This window comes from Lepidochelys kempii, chromosome 19 (genome assembly GCF_965140285.1).
Source record: "Lepidochelys kempii isolate rLepKem1 chromosome 19, rLepKem1.hap1, whole genome shotgun sequence".
NCBI lineage: Eukaryota > Metazoa > Chordata > Testudines > Cheloniidae > Lepidochelys > Lepidochelys kempii.
Window position 1 is genome coordinate 6,813,940 of NC_136398.1, and position 17,903 is coordinate 6,831,842.

The window sequence follows — 17,903 nt, forward strand, 5'->3', positions numbered from 1 at the left end:
TTTCTAAGACTCCAAATAACTAGGCCAGACTGATAGAAGCTCCAGCTCTGGAGCTACTTGCTAAACACCTTCATGCATGTTAAACACTTAGTTGAAATCCAGTGTCTATAACACTCAGCCTATCCCCAGAAAACTAATGAACCATACCTGTTCTTGGACATCCTCAAAGTCAGAGTTTAACAGCTCTATGAAGATAGGAACTGCCCCAGCCTCAATGACTATTTTTGTTTGTTGGGAGGTTCCTGATGCAATATTCGTCAAAGCCCATGCCGCTTCAAACTGAAACAAGCAGATCAGTAACAGGTTACAGAGCAGCTGCACAATGGCATAAGCTCAACAACCCTAACCAGAGCAAAACATTTGCTATTGATTTTAGTCTATCCTCTTCATCTTGTGCTCTCATGTCTACGGGGGGGATTGTTTTACAAGGCAAAAAGTTTTCCTCCACAATCTAGCTGGATGATTGCTCACTGAGCGTACTAGTTTCTGGCACAACAATGGTAGTTCGAGGGAAACCTACAGCTTTTTTAGGAGTGGGGTGGATTTTGGTTACCCAGGGTAGATCCTGCCCACACCCACCTGAAGCAAAAGGAATATCATTTTACAGGTCTTTGACACTGAAAAACTGAAGCAGTTGCACACATTTGTCTCATCTCTCTGCCAACACTGCAGTTCTCAGCATGGGATTAACAAAGCCAAAGCTCACTTCCACTTTCAGTGGTCAGGCCAGGAAGCACTACCTCAATGATACCACACCCCAAAGCCTCAGACCATTTCCCACTATGAGGAACATAGTCTCAAGATGGCCCAGAAGAGTTTCTGACCAGATCTTTGTATTGGGTGTGAAGCGAAAAGATTGTTCTACTCAAACAACCAACTCTATCCCATGCCACTCCCCGTATACCAGCACAGGTGCGGCATTTGTAGCTCTGAGCCCCAGGTGAGGTAGAGCTTCATATTTTGCTCTTTATCTCCCTTTGCTGCCCTCTTTTATGAGTGACTTTAATGGCTATGCTCCCATTCAATTCTCCTTGGAGATGGATTCCTATGACATGACACCTCCTGGAGGAAAAGGAAGTAGATGACCATCTGCCTAACACCCTCAGTCAGATGTGAGAAAACGCAGTCTCCTCAAAGAGAGGCTTGTACTCTGCAACTTCTGGGCTCTAAGATGCCACCTTTCCCTGCTTGTTGCTGTAAGGTTCACACTGCTCAGCTCTGAAGTGTCATCTTAAATAAGTGCTTTTTATTCACAATATGAATCCTTCATGGTTCTCTCCTTTACCTGTAGTGTGCAATTTTCACTTCTCTTCAGGAATTCAACAAACCTGTCCACCACTCCCTGAGTATTTATCACTTCGTCTATCGGAGGATTCGGCTCTAGAAAGAGGAAGGCAGGCTCAAAACTCAGTAGGGGTATTTGAATTTAATACAGGAGACCTAGTTCATTGCATTAAATCATCCACTCCAACGATTTTAACTTGTACTTGAGCTGACAAGGCATCTAGCCAGAAGAAGGCTTTTTCCACACTTCACCCAGCTGTGGGTCACTGGAGCATTTTCTAAATGCTGAAAAGCCAGTAAAAGACAATACTAATGGTCAATATAGGTTTAGTATTCCCTCCCCACCCAGTGTTAATCAGGAACAGACGTGCCAAAGGGCATAAGTGACATTAGATGGAATTCTTCTGCCCCCAAACCCAAAGTTATTAATTCTCTGTACAGCACCAAGACTGTGCTAAGTGCTTCACACAGCTAAGAGAGTTACCTGTGAGAGCTTGCTAAAAAAAAGGACCTCTGCTTTTACCTTTGGAGAGCAGTTTCCTGAATTTCTGGGTGGTTGCTAGCTGCAGATCAGGGTCCTCCGAGAAAAGCATCTCCACCATCTCTCTTGTGATCACTCCCTCCTAAGAGGGCAGGAAGGGCAAGAAAAGCAGCGTCAGATAGAACCATAACTCCAAACTTATGGTTGCAAACCTCAAAGTCAGAGCTTAGTACCACCAGAATCCTGTGCTCATCCTTTTGATCTGAAGACTAATCCAAGTTAGGACCACACTACTCTTGAAAGTCTAATCCTGGAAGGCTTTTAAAACTTACCAGAGTCCCATCTGCAATATTTGTAGAAGATAGGAGTACAAGGGGTTACAAAGGGTAGTGAATTAAGGAGTACTAAGGCATGATACCTATGCATTTGTAAAGGGTTAAAGTTTGTTGTTGATTTTGTGATCCACAGAATTAAAAGTCTGTGTAAGGGAGGGACTAAGTTAGTCAAGAAGCCTTACCCCAGCTGTGGTAGTGCTGACATAGGAATCCATGAGGAGGCTATCAAACATGGCAGCATCTTCATTAATAAGTTCCACATTTCTCCTTTTAAATAGCTGAAAAGAGATAACCAGAGTGAGTGGTATCTGTCATGAGGCAATGCCGGACTTAGAGCCATCACAACTGGGCAGTCTTGTTCCACAAACGCAACATGCCATCTGCTAGACCAAGTGCAACTTAACAGGAGAGTGGCAGCTTAACACACTAGCTGAGCACCTCTGCAGAATAGTTTGACCTATGAATCCTGGTAAGAGCGGACCAAGTCCTACCCTTAGTTGTATCCATGGATTTCACTGGGACTGTATGGTGTAGGCAAGTGCAGAACTTGGCCCAATGAGTTCAGAAAAGAAGAGCCAGGTTGTGGACCAGGGTTGAGGCATAGGAAGAGCAGTGTGGGAGGCTTGCAGCATTTGCCAGTTCTACATGTGGTTCTAGCTACAGTATCATTTTTACACACACACACACCCCCAATTAAAAAAAAGCCACACACCAAGGACAAGGAAAAGCTGTAGCTCATGTGTTTATTTTTTTTACTTGGTCTACCATGGGGGAAGCAAAAGTGGATGGGAATCTGGGAGGCAGTGACCATGAGTTGGTTGAGTTCAGGATCCTGACGCAGGGAACAAAGGTAAGCAGCAGGATACGGACCCTGGACTTCAGGAAAGCAGACTTCGACTCCCTCAGGGAACGGATGGCCAGGATCCCCTGGGGGACTAACTTGAAGGGGAAAGGAGTCCAGGAGAGCTGGCTGTATTTCAAGGAATCCCTGTTGAGGTTACAGGGACAAACCATCCCGATGAGTCGAAAGAATAGTAAATATGGCAGGCGACCAACTTGGCTTAATGGTGAAATCCTAGCGGATCTTAAACATAAAAAAGAAGCTTACAAGAAGTGGAAGGTTGGACATATGACCAGGGAAGAGTATAAAAATATTGCTCGGGCATGTAGGAATGTTATCAGGAGGGCCAAATCGCACCTGGAGCTGCAGCTAGCCAGAGATGTCAAGAGTAACAAGAAGGGTTTCTTCAGGTATGTTGGCAACAAGAAGAAAGCCAAGGAATGTGTGGGCCCCTTACTGAATGAGGGAGGCAACCTAGTGACAGAGGATGTGGAAAAAGCTAATGTACTCAATGCTTTTTTTGCCTCTGTTTTCACTAACAAGGTCAGCTCCCAGACTGCTGCGCTGGGCATCACAAAATGCGGAAGAGATGGCCAGCCCTCTGTGGAGATAGAGGCGGTTAGGGACTATTTAGAAAAGCTGGACGTGCACAAGTCCATGGGGCCGGACGAGTTGCATCCGAGAGTGCTGAAGGAATTGGCGGCTGTGATTGCAGAGCCACTGGCCATTATCTTTGAAAACTCGTGGCGAACCGGGGAAGTCCCGGATGACTGGAAAAAGGCTAATGTAGTGCCAATCTTTAAAAAAGGGAAGAAGGAAGATCCTGGGAACTACAGGCCAGTCAGCCTCACCTCAGTCCCTGGAAAAATCATGGAGCAGGTCCTCAAGGAATCAATCCTGAAGCACTTGCATGAGAGGAAAGTGATCAGGAACAGCCAGCATGGATTCACCAAGGGAAGGTCATGCCTGACTAATCTAATCGCCTTTTATGATGAGATTACTGGTTCTGTGGATGAAGGGAAAGCAGTGGATGTATTGTTTCTTGACTTTAGCAAAGCTTTTGACACGGTCTCCCATAGTATTCTTGTCAGCAAGTTAAGGAAGTATGGGCTGGATGAATGCACCATAAGGTGGGTAGAAAGCTGGCTAAATTGTCGGGCTCAACGGGTAGTGATCAATGGCTCCATGTCTAGTTGGCAGCCGGTATCAAGTGGAGTGCCCCAGGGGTCGGTCCTGGGGCCGGTTTTATTCAATATCTTCATAAATGATCTGGAGGATGGTGTGGATTGCACTCTCAGCAAATTTGCGGATGATACTAAACTGGGAGGAGTGGTAGATACGCTGGAGGGGAGGGATAGGATACAGAAGGACCTAGACAAATTGGAGGATTGGGCCAAAAGGAATCTGATGAGGTTCAATAAGGATAAGTGCAGGGTCCTGCACTTAGGACGGAAGAACCCAATGCACAGCTACAGACTAGGGACCGAATGGCTAGGCAGCAGTTCTGCAGAAAAGGACCTAGGGGTGACAGTGGACGAGAAGCTGGATATGAGTCAGCAGTGTGCCCTTGTTGCCAAGAAGGCCAATGGCATTTTGGGATGTATAAGTAGGGGCATAGCGAGCAGATCGAGGGACGTGATCGTTCCCCTCTATTCGACATTGGTGAGGCCTCATCTGGAGTACTGTGTCCAGTTTTGGGCCCCACACTTCAAGAAGGATGTGGATAAATTGGAGAGAGTCCAGCGAAGGGCAACAAAAATGATTAGGGGACTGGAACACATGAGTTATGAGGAGAGGCTGAGGGAGCTGGGATTGTTTAGCCTGCAGAAGAGAAGAATGAGGGGGGATTTGATAGCTGCTTTCAACTACCTGAAAGGGGGTTCCAAAGAGGATGGCTCTAGACTGTTCTCAATGGTAGCAGATGACAGAACGAGGAGTAATGGTCTCAAGTTGCAGTGGGGGAGGTTTAGATTGGATATTAGGAAAAACTTTTTCACTAAGAGGGTGGTGAAACACTGGAATGCGTTACCTAGGGAGGTGGTAGAATCTCCTTCCTTAGAGGTTTTTAAGGTCAGGCTTGACAAAGCCCTGGCTGGGATGATTTAACTGGGAATTGGTCCTGCTTTGAGCAGGGGGTTGGACTAGATGACCTTCTGGGGTCCCTTCCAACCCTGATATTCTATGATTCTATGATTCCTGCTCCTCAACAGCAGGCAGTGCCATTTTTTAAGCTGGCCACAAAGTCCTTAGATTCCACCCCGCAAAAAAATAATATATATGTATATATAGATGAGCAGATCTAAGAAGCCTTCCCCTTATCCATGATCACAGAAAGCCAGACAGAATTCCACTGTGGTATCTGAGCGCTGCATTTGCAGCATGTACAATACCTGTGAATCCCACAGGGAGCAGAGAGCTCTCCAGACAAGCCACATTCTGAACAAGGGTGTGGAAAAAACCCCAGAAACATTCCACATCCATATGCTGAAGAGGCCCAGAGAGGGGAAAAAAAAAAAAAAAGAGGAAAAAAATGACCCATCAACTCTTCATCAGCTGGCCCCTTGAAGGGGCAACTGTTGGGTAACAAAACATTTCTGGTTGAATTAAGCCCCTGAACATCCCCCTCCACGCAGGTTACCAAAGAGCAGGTTACCTGTTGCTCTCGTTTCTGTTTGCGTAGTTGGATCCCCTCCTCTTCCCTTCGCCGACGCATTTCCTCAGGGTTTAGGGCTTTGTTTTTGTAACTCTTCATTCGATAGTTATCCTTATCCTTCGCGGGACTTGCCATGGTTTCTATGGAAGGAGAAACCGGAAAAGTAGTATCAGATTTCACTGCAGTCACACTGCCCTTCTCCCCCAAGGAAAATGGGAACACACATTGTTAAACTGAACTTTTCAGTGCGATGGCACACAATCTCTTAAGAAGATGATGCAGTTTCGATATCCAACTTAGAAAATGCATTGCTGACCTGGTGTGTTGTATTAGTAAGAATGTTCTAAGCTAGAAGCTTGACACAGACATCTCTACCACTCTGAAAAGCACCCTGGACCTGTACTTCACTGTAGGAGGCACATTTCTCACTGTGTGAGGTTAGTACTCACTGAACTATACCATTGTCCTCAGGAGGCAGCAAGCCTGAAGCTACCTGGATTTTCAATACTTTAGATTGTGCTAAGAGTACCTGCACCTTACTACAATCACAAGTGTAAACAGCACCTTGAAAGAAGATTATTCTTCCTCTCCTCCCCACTCCACGTCCTCCACAGCAGGCTAACATGTCAAGAATTTGATGACCAGTAACCACAACACGTACTCAGACATTACAGAACAGCCTGGTCTGCACAGAAGGTGTTACGTTGAGTTAGGAGCTAAAGACATTCCATTTAGACCCATTTTATGTTGTTAAGCAGGGAGACTTTGCGATTTATGAAGTTCACACTTCCATAAATTTAACAGCACAATCACAACTCCAACCATTCAGAGGCGAACATAAATAGGTCTGAAGACAATGAAGTCTAGACAAGGCATAAAACAGTCCAGCAAAATTCACTTCAAACAAACTTCAGCCTAATTCCAGGCCCTTAAAAAAAAAAAAAAAAGAAAGAAAATATTACAAGCATGCAATAAATCATTTAGGTGGGAATGGCATGTAGGCCAGGCTTGTCCAGAGAGCTAGACTATTTTGATGGTGTTCAGCTCTGAGAAGCACTGCTAATTATTTTGTCATTTGTTTCATAATAATTATTTTAAACTCTGGTGCCTACACATTCCACTCTAGAGATTCACAAAACAAACATTCCTGCATTTGGCACAGGGACAGCAATTATTGCTCATTAGCGACAGAGGAACTTGGATGTAAGACTATGTAAATTTCTCAGTGGTATCTAGTTTATGCAAACATACTACTGCCTCAACAGGGTTAAAAGAGTTTGGTATTCAAGTACGGATTCAGCCAAGCCATGTGTTTAGTGTGTTTCAAATCATGCATGAGCAGGTGTCATTCCCAACCCTATTCTAAGGTACAGTTTAGAGAGTGTAGAGTAAAAACACGCATCCCTTCCCAGGAGAACCACCACACACAATAAAGTTCTGTACAAGTCTCCTCACCCCCAAAAGCTTGGCTGCTCCAAGGATTCCTCTTTCAAGACTACTCCACCCACACCCTAGTCCTCTCTAAAGGTTCTCCCTCTATATTCAGGAGAGTTAAAGCCATAAGCTTCAGTGAGTCAGGAGAACCCATTTAAGGATTCCCAGCAGGAGGGCATCAGGGAGGGATGCTTTAGGCAAACACCATGAAAGTGTTACACTGAAGCACAAACCATGATCTACACAAAGAGACTGAACTGTTATCCAGGTACCCCAAAGTAGCAGTTGCATCATAGACAGGACAAAGGAATCATAAATAGAACTCTTCTAGTTTCTCCTCCACAACATTCAGCTCATCTTACTGCACAGCTCACTCTCCTTCCACCTTTGGTCAGCCTCACCAATGCGAACAGTAGCCTAGATTTAAGTGAAACTGAATGTGAAGTGGTTTTCCTGTTCATTCACCAAGTATTCCTCAAAAGACAAAGCACAAGATTAGTTGTCAAAATTTTATTTTGCTATTGTTTAACCACCACCCACTAGATCAGAATGGTAAGTATGAAAGCTTGTGTCTCAATCTGAGACCATGGCAAGCTATGCATTCTCAGGTTTCTGCTGCTTATTAGGTAGGTACTCAAAGTGACTTAGGCCTGGTCTACACTACCACGGTAAATCGATCTAAGTTACGCTACTTCAGTTAGGTGAATAATTTAACTGAAGTTGACGTAGCTAGATCCACTTACCATGGTGTCTACACCACACTGTGTTGACAGGAGACGCTCGTGCCTGCTGACTTCCCTTACTCTTCTTGGGAGGGTGGAGTACACAAATTGATTGAAGAGCACACTCCCTTCGATTTAGCGTGTCTTCACTTTGCTAAACCAACACTGTTCCATGGATTTCACCAGTGCTGATATAGCTGGTAGTGTAGACATGGCCTTAGTCAAGATACATTAAGGGAAAAGGTTTTCAGACTATAGTGTAACTTAAGTTGCAAGTTACTAGCTTAGTGTAAGACCCAGTTTTAGGGTCAGCTTCTATTCAAGCAGGTTATATAAATGAGATGTACGAGTGACCAACATCTTAATGTCAAGGCAAGTTAAACAGTCAGGAGAGTTCACCTGTGAACAGGAAAGGTAAAGATTTAAGTGAATTATGGATTCCACACACCAGGGAGAATAAAGCCACAAGAATGGAAGAAACCCTAACATGGACATGATCACAGAAAAAGAGAATCTTGTAACGGTATCGACTGTTTAGAGGACATTCTCTCCCTCAGGCAAAAAAACTGAGGGGGGGGACTCTTCTTCAAACACATATAAAGCAAAAAAGCCAAGGTCCCCAGGATATCTGCACCACTCCAAATATGTATGTTGCAAGCAGCCAGCCCCTCAACCCCATGCTGTTCCTTGTTGTGAAATGGACAAGCAAGACAACTGAGGGCCAAAGAACAAAAGATGCATGAAGAGATGGAATGAGCGGCAGGATGGATTGCAAGATGGTACAAACTATTTACTTCTAACTCTGCTTAACATCTCAAAGCCCAGAAAAAAGGCAGTTCCTCATTGATACAAGTCTACTTAAACCAAAGAATGAAAACCCTTTAAAAAATTTAAAAATTGCTTGCTCTGCCTTGGTCCCTGCTTACCTTCTCAGAAACAGTAAGTCAAGGACTAAAAGGTCTTTTAGTGAGCATTGATCTTGGATCACTGCTTGGAAAAGTTTTCAGCCTCAAAACATTTGTAATAGTTCCAAGTGTTTCTAGCCCTGGCAGATCACACAACCTTAAGAACGATCATTAGTCTCGCTTCTAAATGGCAGTGCATTTTCACTTACCAAGTCCCCGTCTATACTACAGACAAGTCAGGGACCCGGGGTAATTCTTTTTTGTCAAGGTCCAAATTTCTTGGTCAAAGTATAGTCAAGGTCTGGACTCCAGAGAAAATACAAAATGCAACAACAGTGATAAATATGTAAATAAAAAGATTTCACAGTGTGTTCAAAAGCATCTAGTGGTCCAGACTTGGCCCACAGTCCATATATTGACTACTACTCAGGGAGCCTAACTACAACAGTTACCTCTTCATACAGGGAAGAGGTAACCAAATCCCTATGACTCAGACAAAAACTTGGACTGTCTAGGTTTCACCCAGTTAAGGTGACATAGTTCTACTCTCAGAAAGGAGGACTTGTGGCACCTTAGAGACTAAAAAATTTATTTGAGCATAAGCTTTCATGAGCTACACAGCTGTAGCTCATGAAAGCTTATGCTCAAATAAATTTTTTAGTCTCTAAGGTGCCACAAGTCCTCCTTTTCTTTTTGCAAATACAGACTAACATGGCTGCCTGTCATAGTTCCACTCTACTACTCTGTGTCACAGACAGATCCCTCAACTACCATATAGTTGCTCTATGGATGGGGCTTTTGCTCTGCACTTCAAATCAATGTAGTTTTTGGCAAAAAGCATCATAAGACTATAAATGGGCCTGAACTGAAGGCTGGATCTGGACACCGATTTGGTTTGGGTCTGTCTCATATCTGAAGTTCAGAGGAATAACTGGCAATTTCCCAGGAATATACTTAAATGTAGCAATTTTCCTTATTCTAAATGTCAGTTATGCATGACTAACCATTGAAGATGGATTTTCCTCACTAAAGATGAAAGTGAACACCATGTGGAAACTAACTTCTCCCACCTGCCTCCCCCCAGCCCAATTATTAGGGTAGGCTTAGAAAGGAGGCAAGAATTAAGTAATAGCAGCTGAATCAGAGGGTAGAGTTGATTGAAACCCATTTAGGTCCTTGCATTTCGTACCAAGATGTCAAAATAGGCACATTAGAAATGCAAAGATAAGTGGTCAGCACAAACGTTAGTTGGGATGAAACAATCCAACACCATTAGTACCACTCCTGTAAGTGACCGTACTGCTGTCTTAACATTAATGGCTCTATTACAGCTGCATACAGTGAACAGTAACTGCAACTAGTTGTGTTCTGAAAGATTACAAAGGCATCCAAAAAAATTCCAGATCAAGACTTCCCCTTCAAAAGGTGATGGCTCAAGTTAAAAGGCAGTTTTAATGAACAGGACAAAATAAAAACAAGAAGGGAAGAGGAAAATAGTTAAGTGGCTTAGTATGACATACAGGATTACTAGCCTATTAGTCATATAAATAGCCAAATGACACATGACAGTTCAGCTGCCTGGAAACTTGCACAATCCCAATCTGTGTTCTTGGCTGGGCACGCCTTGGTGCTCTGGACAGCTCTCTTAGGTTCTGCGTGCCAAGAAACAGCGCAGTGAGACCAGCACCAGATGGAAGTTTCATCAGGATCCAAGTTCTTAGAATATGCCAAATTTGCCGTGTACCTCACCCGCAAGAGGCCTTATGGATTTGAGTGTGCTACAAATGCTGGGCTACTACTGAGAGGCCCTGTAGATTCAGCAAGCCATTCAAGAGGGATTTTTATACTGGCTAAAACACAGCACAGCAGACTTCAGGCATTAATTTACCTGGCACTTGATTTTCCATTACCTCTTGTACACGTTCACTAGGTCAGGTGCTTTCATCCAACTCTTTTCCCAGGGTGTCTTCTGCTTGATCCTCTAGTGAAGTCGTAATGCTGAATTTGTGACATTACATCCCATTTCCATGGCAACAGAGATGTCACAAATACAGGATTAGGATTTCACTACAAACTCAAGGAGCAGGAGAAGCTAGGCTGTGAAGTACAAGCTCTTCAACAAATGCAAATATATGGAATAGAGAGCACCTTGCTAAGGAAAAATGCTTTGTGCACAAGTTGCTTCTTTTTAAGTTTGTTCCAGAGGAAAAGTCCCTATTAACCCAGCCTTCCTGCAAGTCAAGCAGTGTCAATGTTAACTATTAACCCAAACTTCACTTCAGTACTTGCAGGATAGCCCCACTGAGTAATGCTATTCACATAGTTTAAAATCTTTAGCTGCTAGGAAGAGCTATCATCCGTTAAAGCTCCAAGATGGCCTAAAATATTGAAGACAGATGTTTAAATGCCACTCAAGCCACACTTCCACTTGGTATTTTAATGTCCTGAGTCGTGCTTTAAAATGCTACTATGTTTCTCACAACCAGAAGGGCTGTAGCTTAAGGTAAACCTGGATATCAGCACTTTTTTAAAAACTGCTCTAGAGTTTTAGATGTTGAAAATCTAGAAATTTTGCATTTATATGGCTGCTCTGACTGGAGGATCCTAAAGCATTTCACAAGTTAAGTTGTTCTGACTCACTACAAGGGTTCTCCCTATCCAGTCACCTTGAGTTCTCCTTAGGAGAGGGTTTCCCCTCTGCAAGCACTGACTCAGTCCTACCCATTAAGTCAAGATCTGATGAGATCACTGCCCAAAATCATCAAGTCATGTCTATGCTATGCCAAAAAAATATATTGGCTAGTGAACTAGTCAGGAGTCTGGGATTCCCATCTTAACTACTGTGCTTGTTTCAAGGACAGCAAATGCAGAGCTAATCTAAAAGCAAACTATCCTCCTCATGGAAGACTTCAGAAGAGTAAGTCTCTGCTCTGGAATGCTGCTCAAGCAACATGCTCAGCTCGCCTGATTGCTCCCCAGAGTGCGGAATGGCCTCTACATTTGGTAGCAAGCCCTCTGGCCCTCTTGGTCGCAGCACTGGCTGACAAGAGCCACGTCCTGCCCTCCTTTGGCAACTCAAAGGGAAGTGAAAACATGGACATAAGAGCCTGAATACAGAAGATTCCTGCAAAGGGGACCATGAACATCCTTTTCTCAAAACAACAAGGCAGCACGTCCAGCCTAGTGTACTTCATTTCACCAGGTCGCCCTTGGTCCTCACTCTCCTCTCATGTTGCCAAAGGCAGCAATACTCTAGTTGTCTGGGAATCCTCTTCCATCATGCTGCATTACCCCAGCATGTCACAGCCTCTCTAGTTCAGTTTTGCTTTTCTGCCTGCCATCAGTAAAAAGGAGAAAATTAAGCCTCAACATTCCCTGTGAGGCAGGGAGTCAGTGTTTGAAGATCCAAGATCCTTGGATAGCAGATGTTATGGACTGGTTAAGTATTACCACTTGCCTCATAAATGGCTATGAAGAGTGTACATTACCAGTGTCCTAGCTGCCCTCTTGTGGGCCACGTTCACCTGCCTTAAGTCATTTTCTCCCTCGTGCTGGTAGAATTATATATGCTACGAACCTAATTATATCTATTAAGTACAGAGAGATGTACCTCATCAACACACCTAAACCGGATACCCATTATAAAAAAAATAGCACAGTAACCTACAAACCCCCCCATCCGAGGTCCACCACCACCAACACACCACAAGTGATTTTATCCTAATTTACAGGCACTAACGTTCCTGTTAGTTTCATAACTGGAAGACCACTAAGCCATTTGATGGCTGGCCACTGACCTGTATAAATGGAGTTGGGAAGGTCTCAGCTCAATTAATAATTATAAAGCCATAAGGGACCATTGTGATCACCTGGTCTGACCTTCTAGACAGCACAGCCCACAGGACTTCCTTGATTTAATTCCTGCTTGAACTATTGTATATCTAATTCCCAGGTGGCAGGTGTCCAGGCAGGGATGACAGTCATTGGCAAGGCAGCATAGGTGAAGCTTGCACTGCTTCTGCCTAGACAATGCTTGTTCTGTGGCTAAAGAACATCAGTCTGAAAGGCTGTCACTCCAGCACCTCTGAGCATGCACAACACAAATCAGTTAACCTTTAAGAACTCCTGGCTCTTTCACTTTCAGAGGATGAAGCCCATTTGAGAAGTTTCAGAGTAACAGCTGTGTTAGTCTGTATTTGCAAAAAGAAAAGGAGGACTTGTGGCACCTTAGAGACTAACCAATTTGAGCATAAGCTTTCATGGTTAGTCTCTAAGGTGCCACAAGTACTCCTTTTCTTTTTCCCATTTGAGAAGCTGCTCCTCATTCATCATGCAAAATAAAGCTCACACTCTTCCTTTAAAAGAGGAACATGCAGGTGGCTAGTCTAATTAGTCTCAGTTTAATCACATCACTCTGGCCAAGTCTGGGACAGATTTCACTTCTTCCTGGATGGAAGTATTCCTCTTTGATATCATGCTCGTTCATAGGCTGATGCATTCCATAGTTAAGAAGCTTCTTACTGCAATAAAATTTATTCACAACAACTCCACTGAGTAGAAGAGCTACTATTTGCATTTATATAGAGCTCCTCTTTCCTCAAGAATCCCAGAGCTCTGTACCTCCAAATCAAATCCGCTTTTAGCCCCCAAGATGCCAAATCAAATGTATCAAATAAACTGTGCTAAAATGACACCTTAAATAGATTTAAGAAACAGACTGTGCATATCAAGCAGTAAATTTTCTTCCACAGCCTGAATGCATAACAGTTAGTAGCCCTAGCTCAATAGGCCAGACCGGTATTTCAGGAAATCCAAAAACTGTGTAACATGGTTCAGTGTGTACAATGGAGCAAGGCTGTGTGAAGATTTGATCAAGGAGACCAGGCAGTGGAAGGGATCAGTAGAGATGTGCAAAAAAACTCACATTAGATTACTAGTCCTGAATGTAGTCCTTTGGTGGGCTAGAAGGATAGTCATCCCCAGTCTAGGGAAGACGTAGAGTTCAGTCTGAGTTTGGCAACACAGGAAAGAAGGAAGTGATTACTCCCCACCCCAAGGCTAAGTGAGGGAGCAGTGCTATAATCTCCAGTGAGAAACCAAACTAATTTCTTGACCAAGAGGGTCGTGGCTGCAGTATAGCATCTCAAAGGCAAGTTGTATTTGAATTCCAGTGGGAACAGATGAATCCATTAAAAAACCTGAACAGATGGAGAAACCAAACAAGGATTCAGATTCAAAGATTGACGAGGCTGGATTAACATTAGTGAGGTTGCATCTAGGAGGAGAAAAATCTGCTGCAGACTAGCAGCTCAGTTCACTGAAGACTAAGGGAGAAGTTTAGCACACCTTTCAAAGAATGAATGCAAGTACAAAACATATAGAAGCAGCCTTTCCAAATCCATTCTGAATATGCATTGAAATTGAACAGTGAATAAAGGTTACTCACTTTACAGGATTGTAAGGCATTCAGCTAATGAGAGTTAACTGGATGTTCATGCTATTTCTACACAATAGGTCATGTCTTTTCAGAGAATTGTGGCACAAATCACAGGACTAGTGGTTGCCTGGATTACAAGTAAACGAGTTCTTTTCAGTCACCCACCTTTCCATTCTGGCAACAGAGTGAGACAGAATGGAAGTGGTTTTAAAATCCTATCTGAGGGTTTTTTGGAGGCGGGGTGTGGGTTTTTACTATTTAAGTAGTAGTAACAGGTTTACAAATCCTTGCCAGGTAAACAACAAAACAATCATTACAACTGTGTAGCTTTTGTTTAAAGAGACATTATATTGTAAGTTGTCAGATCTCTGTTTAACAGGGTGTTACCATATGACAGAGTGAGCATCATTATGACACCTATGACATGTTTCTAGTGATTTTACTGAGTGACCTCTGATTATACATATTTAAGAGACCACGCATGTCTATCAAATGTTAATACACAAGAAATGGACAGGTCTGCTTTTTTTGCAGGTGAATGTACTTGGATATTTGGTTATAATTTATTCAATACTCAAAGTACAAGTCCTATTTTGCAGGGTACATAATTGGTGTTAATTTTTCCAGAACGACCTTTTTTTTTTTAAAATCATTCCTCTACAGTTGGACTAGTTTTCCTCTTCCCAGTAAGAGGCAGGCAATAGATTGGCAGGTGAGAGATTAAAAAGGAAATGAAATAAAGATAATTTCTGCCAGGAAACCCATGAAGAATTACCAAAAGATCTGTTAAAATCCTACCTAGGTTTTTAATACCATGCCCAACATCATGGTGTCCAACCACCTCACTAAAATTAACAGTATAGCCTCAGCTTCAGTGATGTAGGACAAAAACCATACCCTGTTAGCCAATGATTATTTCTCATAGCTGGGAACAGGGAAGAAGGATTTAAATAATTTGTTTTACTTTTTAAAAAGTCATTGATTTAGGTCCCATTGAGGCTCTGTAAAGCTAATTTAAAATGTGCTGTTGCAATTTTAGAAGAGCAGCTCATCTCTCTCCGCATCCCCCAAACACCCCAACCCTAATCATAAACTAGTACTAGTATAAGTACTAGTATGTATGTATAAGTACTAGTACTGGAAAAATCATGGAGCAGGTCCTCAAAGAATCAATCCTGAAGCACTTGCATGAGAGGAAAGTTATCAGGAACAGCCAGCATGGATTCACCAAGGGAAGGTCATGCCTGACTAATCTAATCGCCTTTTATGATGAGATTACTGGTTCTGTGGATGAAGGGAAAGCAGTGGATGTATTGTTTCTTGACTTTAGCAAAGCTTTTGACACGGTCTCCCACAGTATTCTTGTCAGCAAGTTAAGGAAGTATGGGCTGGATGAATGCACTACAAGGTGGGTAGAAAGCTGGCTAGATTGTCGGGCTCAACAGGTAGTGATCAATGGCTCCATATCTAGTTGGCAACCGGTATCAAGTGGAGTACCCCAAGGGTCGGTCCTGGGGCCGGTTTTGTTCAATATCTTCATAAATGATCTGGAGGATGGTGTGGATTGCACTCTCAGCAAATTTGCGGATGATACTAAACTGGGAGGAGTGGTAGATACACTGGAGGGGAGGGATAGGATACAGAAAGACCTAGACAAATTGGAGGATTGGGCCAAAAGAAATCTGATGAGGTTCAATAAGGATAAGTGCAGGGTCCTGCACTTAGGACGGAAGAACCCAATGCACAGCTACAGACTAGGGACCGAATGGCTAGGCAGCAGTTCTGCGGAAAAGGACCTAGGGGTGACAGTGGACGAGAAGCTGGATATGAGTCAGCAGTGTGCCCTTGTTGCCAAGAAGGCCAATGGCATTTTGGGATGTATAAGTAGGGGCATAGCGAGCAGATCGAGGGACGTGATCGTTCCCCTCTATTCGACATTGGTGAGGCCTCATCTGGAGTACTGTGTCCAGTTTTGGGCCCCACACTTCAAGAAGGATGTGGATAAATTGGAGAGAGTCCAGCGAAGGGCAACAAAAATGATTAAGGGACTGGAACACATGAGTTATGAGGAGAGGCTGAGGGAGCTGGGATTGTTTAGCCTGCAGAAGAGAAGAATGAGGGGGGATTTGATAGCTGCTTTCAACTACCTGAAAGGGGGTTCCAAAGAGGATGGCTCTAGACTGTTCTCAATGGTAGCAGATGACAGAACGAGGAGTAATGGTCTCAAGTTGCAGTGGGGAAGGTTTAGATTGGATATTAGGAAAAACTTTTTCACTAAGAGGGTGGTGAAAGACTGGAATGCGTTACCTAGGGAGGTGGTAGTATCTCCTTCCTTAGAGGTTTTTAATGTCAGGCTTGACAAAGCCCTGGCTGGGATGATTTAACTGGGAATTGGTCCTGCTTTGAGCAGGGGGTTGGACTAGATGACCTTCTGGGGTCCCTTCCAACCCTGATATTCTATGATTCTATACTAGGGGTAAATAATTTTAACAACTAAAATAAAGGAGAATCCCTGAAATTTTTATGCAACGTTGGTTACCAGCAGGACAGTGGGGTGGGAGGAGGTATTGTTTCATGATTTCTGTGTGTATATAAAGTCTGCTGCAGTTTCCACGGTAAACATCTGATGAAGTGAGCTGTAGCTCACGAAAGCTCATGCTCAAATAAATTGGTTAGTCTCTAAGGTGCCACAAGTACTCCTTTTCTTTTTGCGAATACAGACTAACACGGCTGTTCCTCTGAAACCGGTCTAATGACTGTTCATTCTGACCCCTCAAAAGCATCTTGATGCAGACCAACATGGCTACAATCTCTATTCTCCCGCTCGACTCATCTGCAGTCATTACAAATCTCCTGTGAGACAGCCTAGGGCTGCTGGACCAGAAACCCAACTAGGAATTTTCAGGCTTTTATTCTCTCACCCCCTGCATTACAGAACATGCCTGCTTCAAATAGTTTCCCTTTTGGCAGCTGGTTAAAAGCCTCCTAGCTGAGTCATTGCAGGGACTCACATGGCTAAATCAGGACTTGGGCTGCTGAGTCAGAGGCAAAAGCAGACAGAAAGGGGAAACAATTACATTAGCAAATTTAACATGGATTTTTTTTAGCCCAAACACCCTTTCACAAAAGCAGCTTTGGAAAAAAGTTTCTATAACTAAAATGGAATACGAGAGCAGTTGTGCTGCTGGACAGGGGGAACCACACCTGACACCTGCTGTCTCAGACAGCCTAATAACCAGGGTGAAATAGACACATGCCACCACACACCCACCACAAGAAGCTACATCTTCAGATTTAGAAAGAACAGAACAGTTGTGTCAAGTTTATTATATGCTGTATTCAACTGTAGCATCATCAGCTTAGTTAATACCATTTTTTTAAAAAATGTATTCGACTTCTACAACTGCAGTAGAGAAATTCATTTGATGAATTTCACTGGTATAAATCTAACATATTTGCTGAACAGTACTGACCAGCTGTGAAGCTGGTCAGTTACCCTGAAATGGCACCAAATAAGTTATTTGACAAATACCAGAAAAATTCATTGACTAATAACGGAGATTGGCTGAATGGACTTGGCACTTACTATGTTCTTTGTTTTAGTTATATCTTCCTCATCTTAGTTGAGCGAGTTCCTCCCTTTCTGAGATTTGTCTGCAAGTTACACGGAATCACTCAATTTCTGACCTACCTCCCTGTTTCTCAGCTCAGAGCTTGCACACAAGTGCTCCTACTGCATTGTAGCCCTTCCTTACTCTCATAAAACCCACAGCTGAAAGGAATGCCTGGTCACTGCTGACCTCAGTCTCCT

The 17,903-nt window shown here is 43.4% G+C and overlaps 1 protein-coding gene across 2 annotated transcripts in view; it reads right to left on the minus strand.

Annotated features, from left to right (window-relative positions):
- Positions 1-17,903, minus strand: part of KPNA6 (karyopherin subunit alpha 6) — a 42,016-nt gene that overhangs the window by 15,890 nt on the left and 8,223 nt on the right. For both annotated transcript variants that reach the window (XM_073317865.1, XM_073317866.1), the window contains exons 2-6: positions 5,595-5,734; positions 2,283-2,378; positions 1,808-1,907; positions 1,286-1,380; positions 148-279 (exon numbers count right to left, since the gene is read on the minus strand). In XM_073317865.1, the coding sequence (XP_073173966.1) occupies positions 148-279; positions 1,286-1,380; positions 1,808-1,907; positions 2,283-2,378; positions 5,595-5,734 (563 nt within the window). The remainder of the gene's footprint in view (positions 1-147; positions 280-1,285; positions 1,381-1,807; positions 1,908-2,282; positions 2,379-5,594; positions 5,735-17,903) is intronic.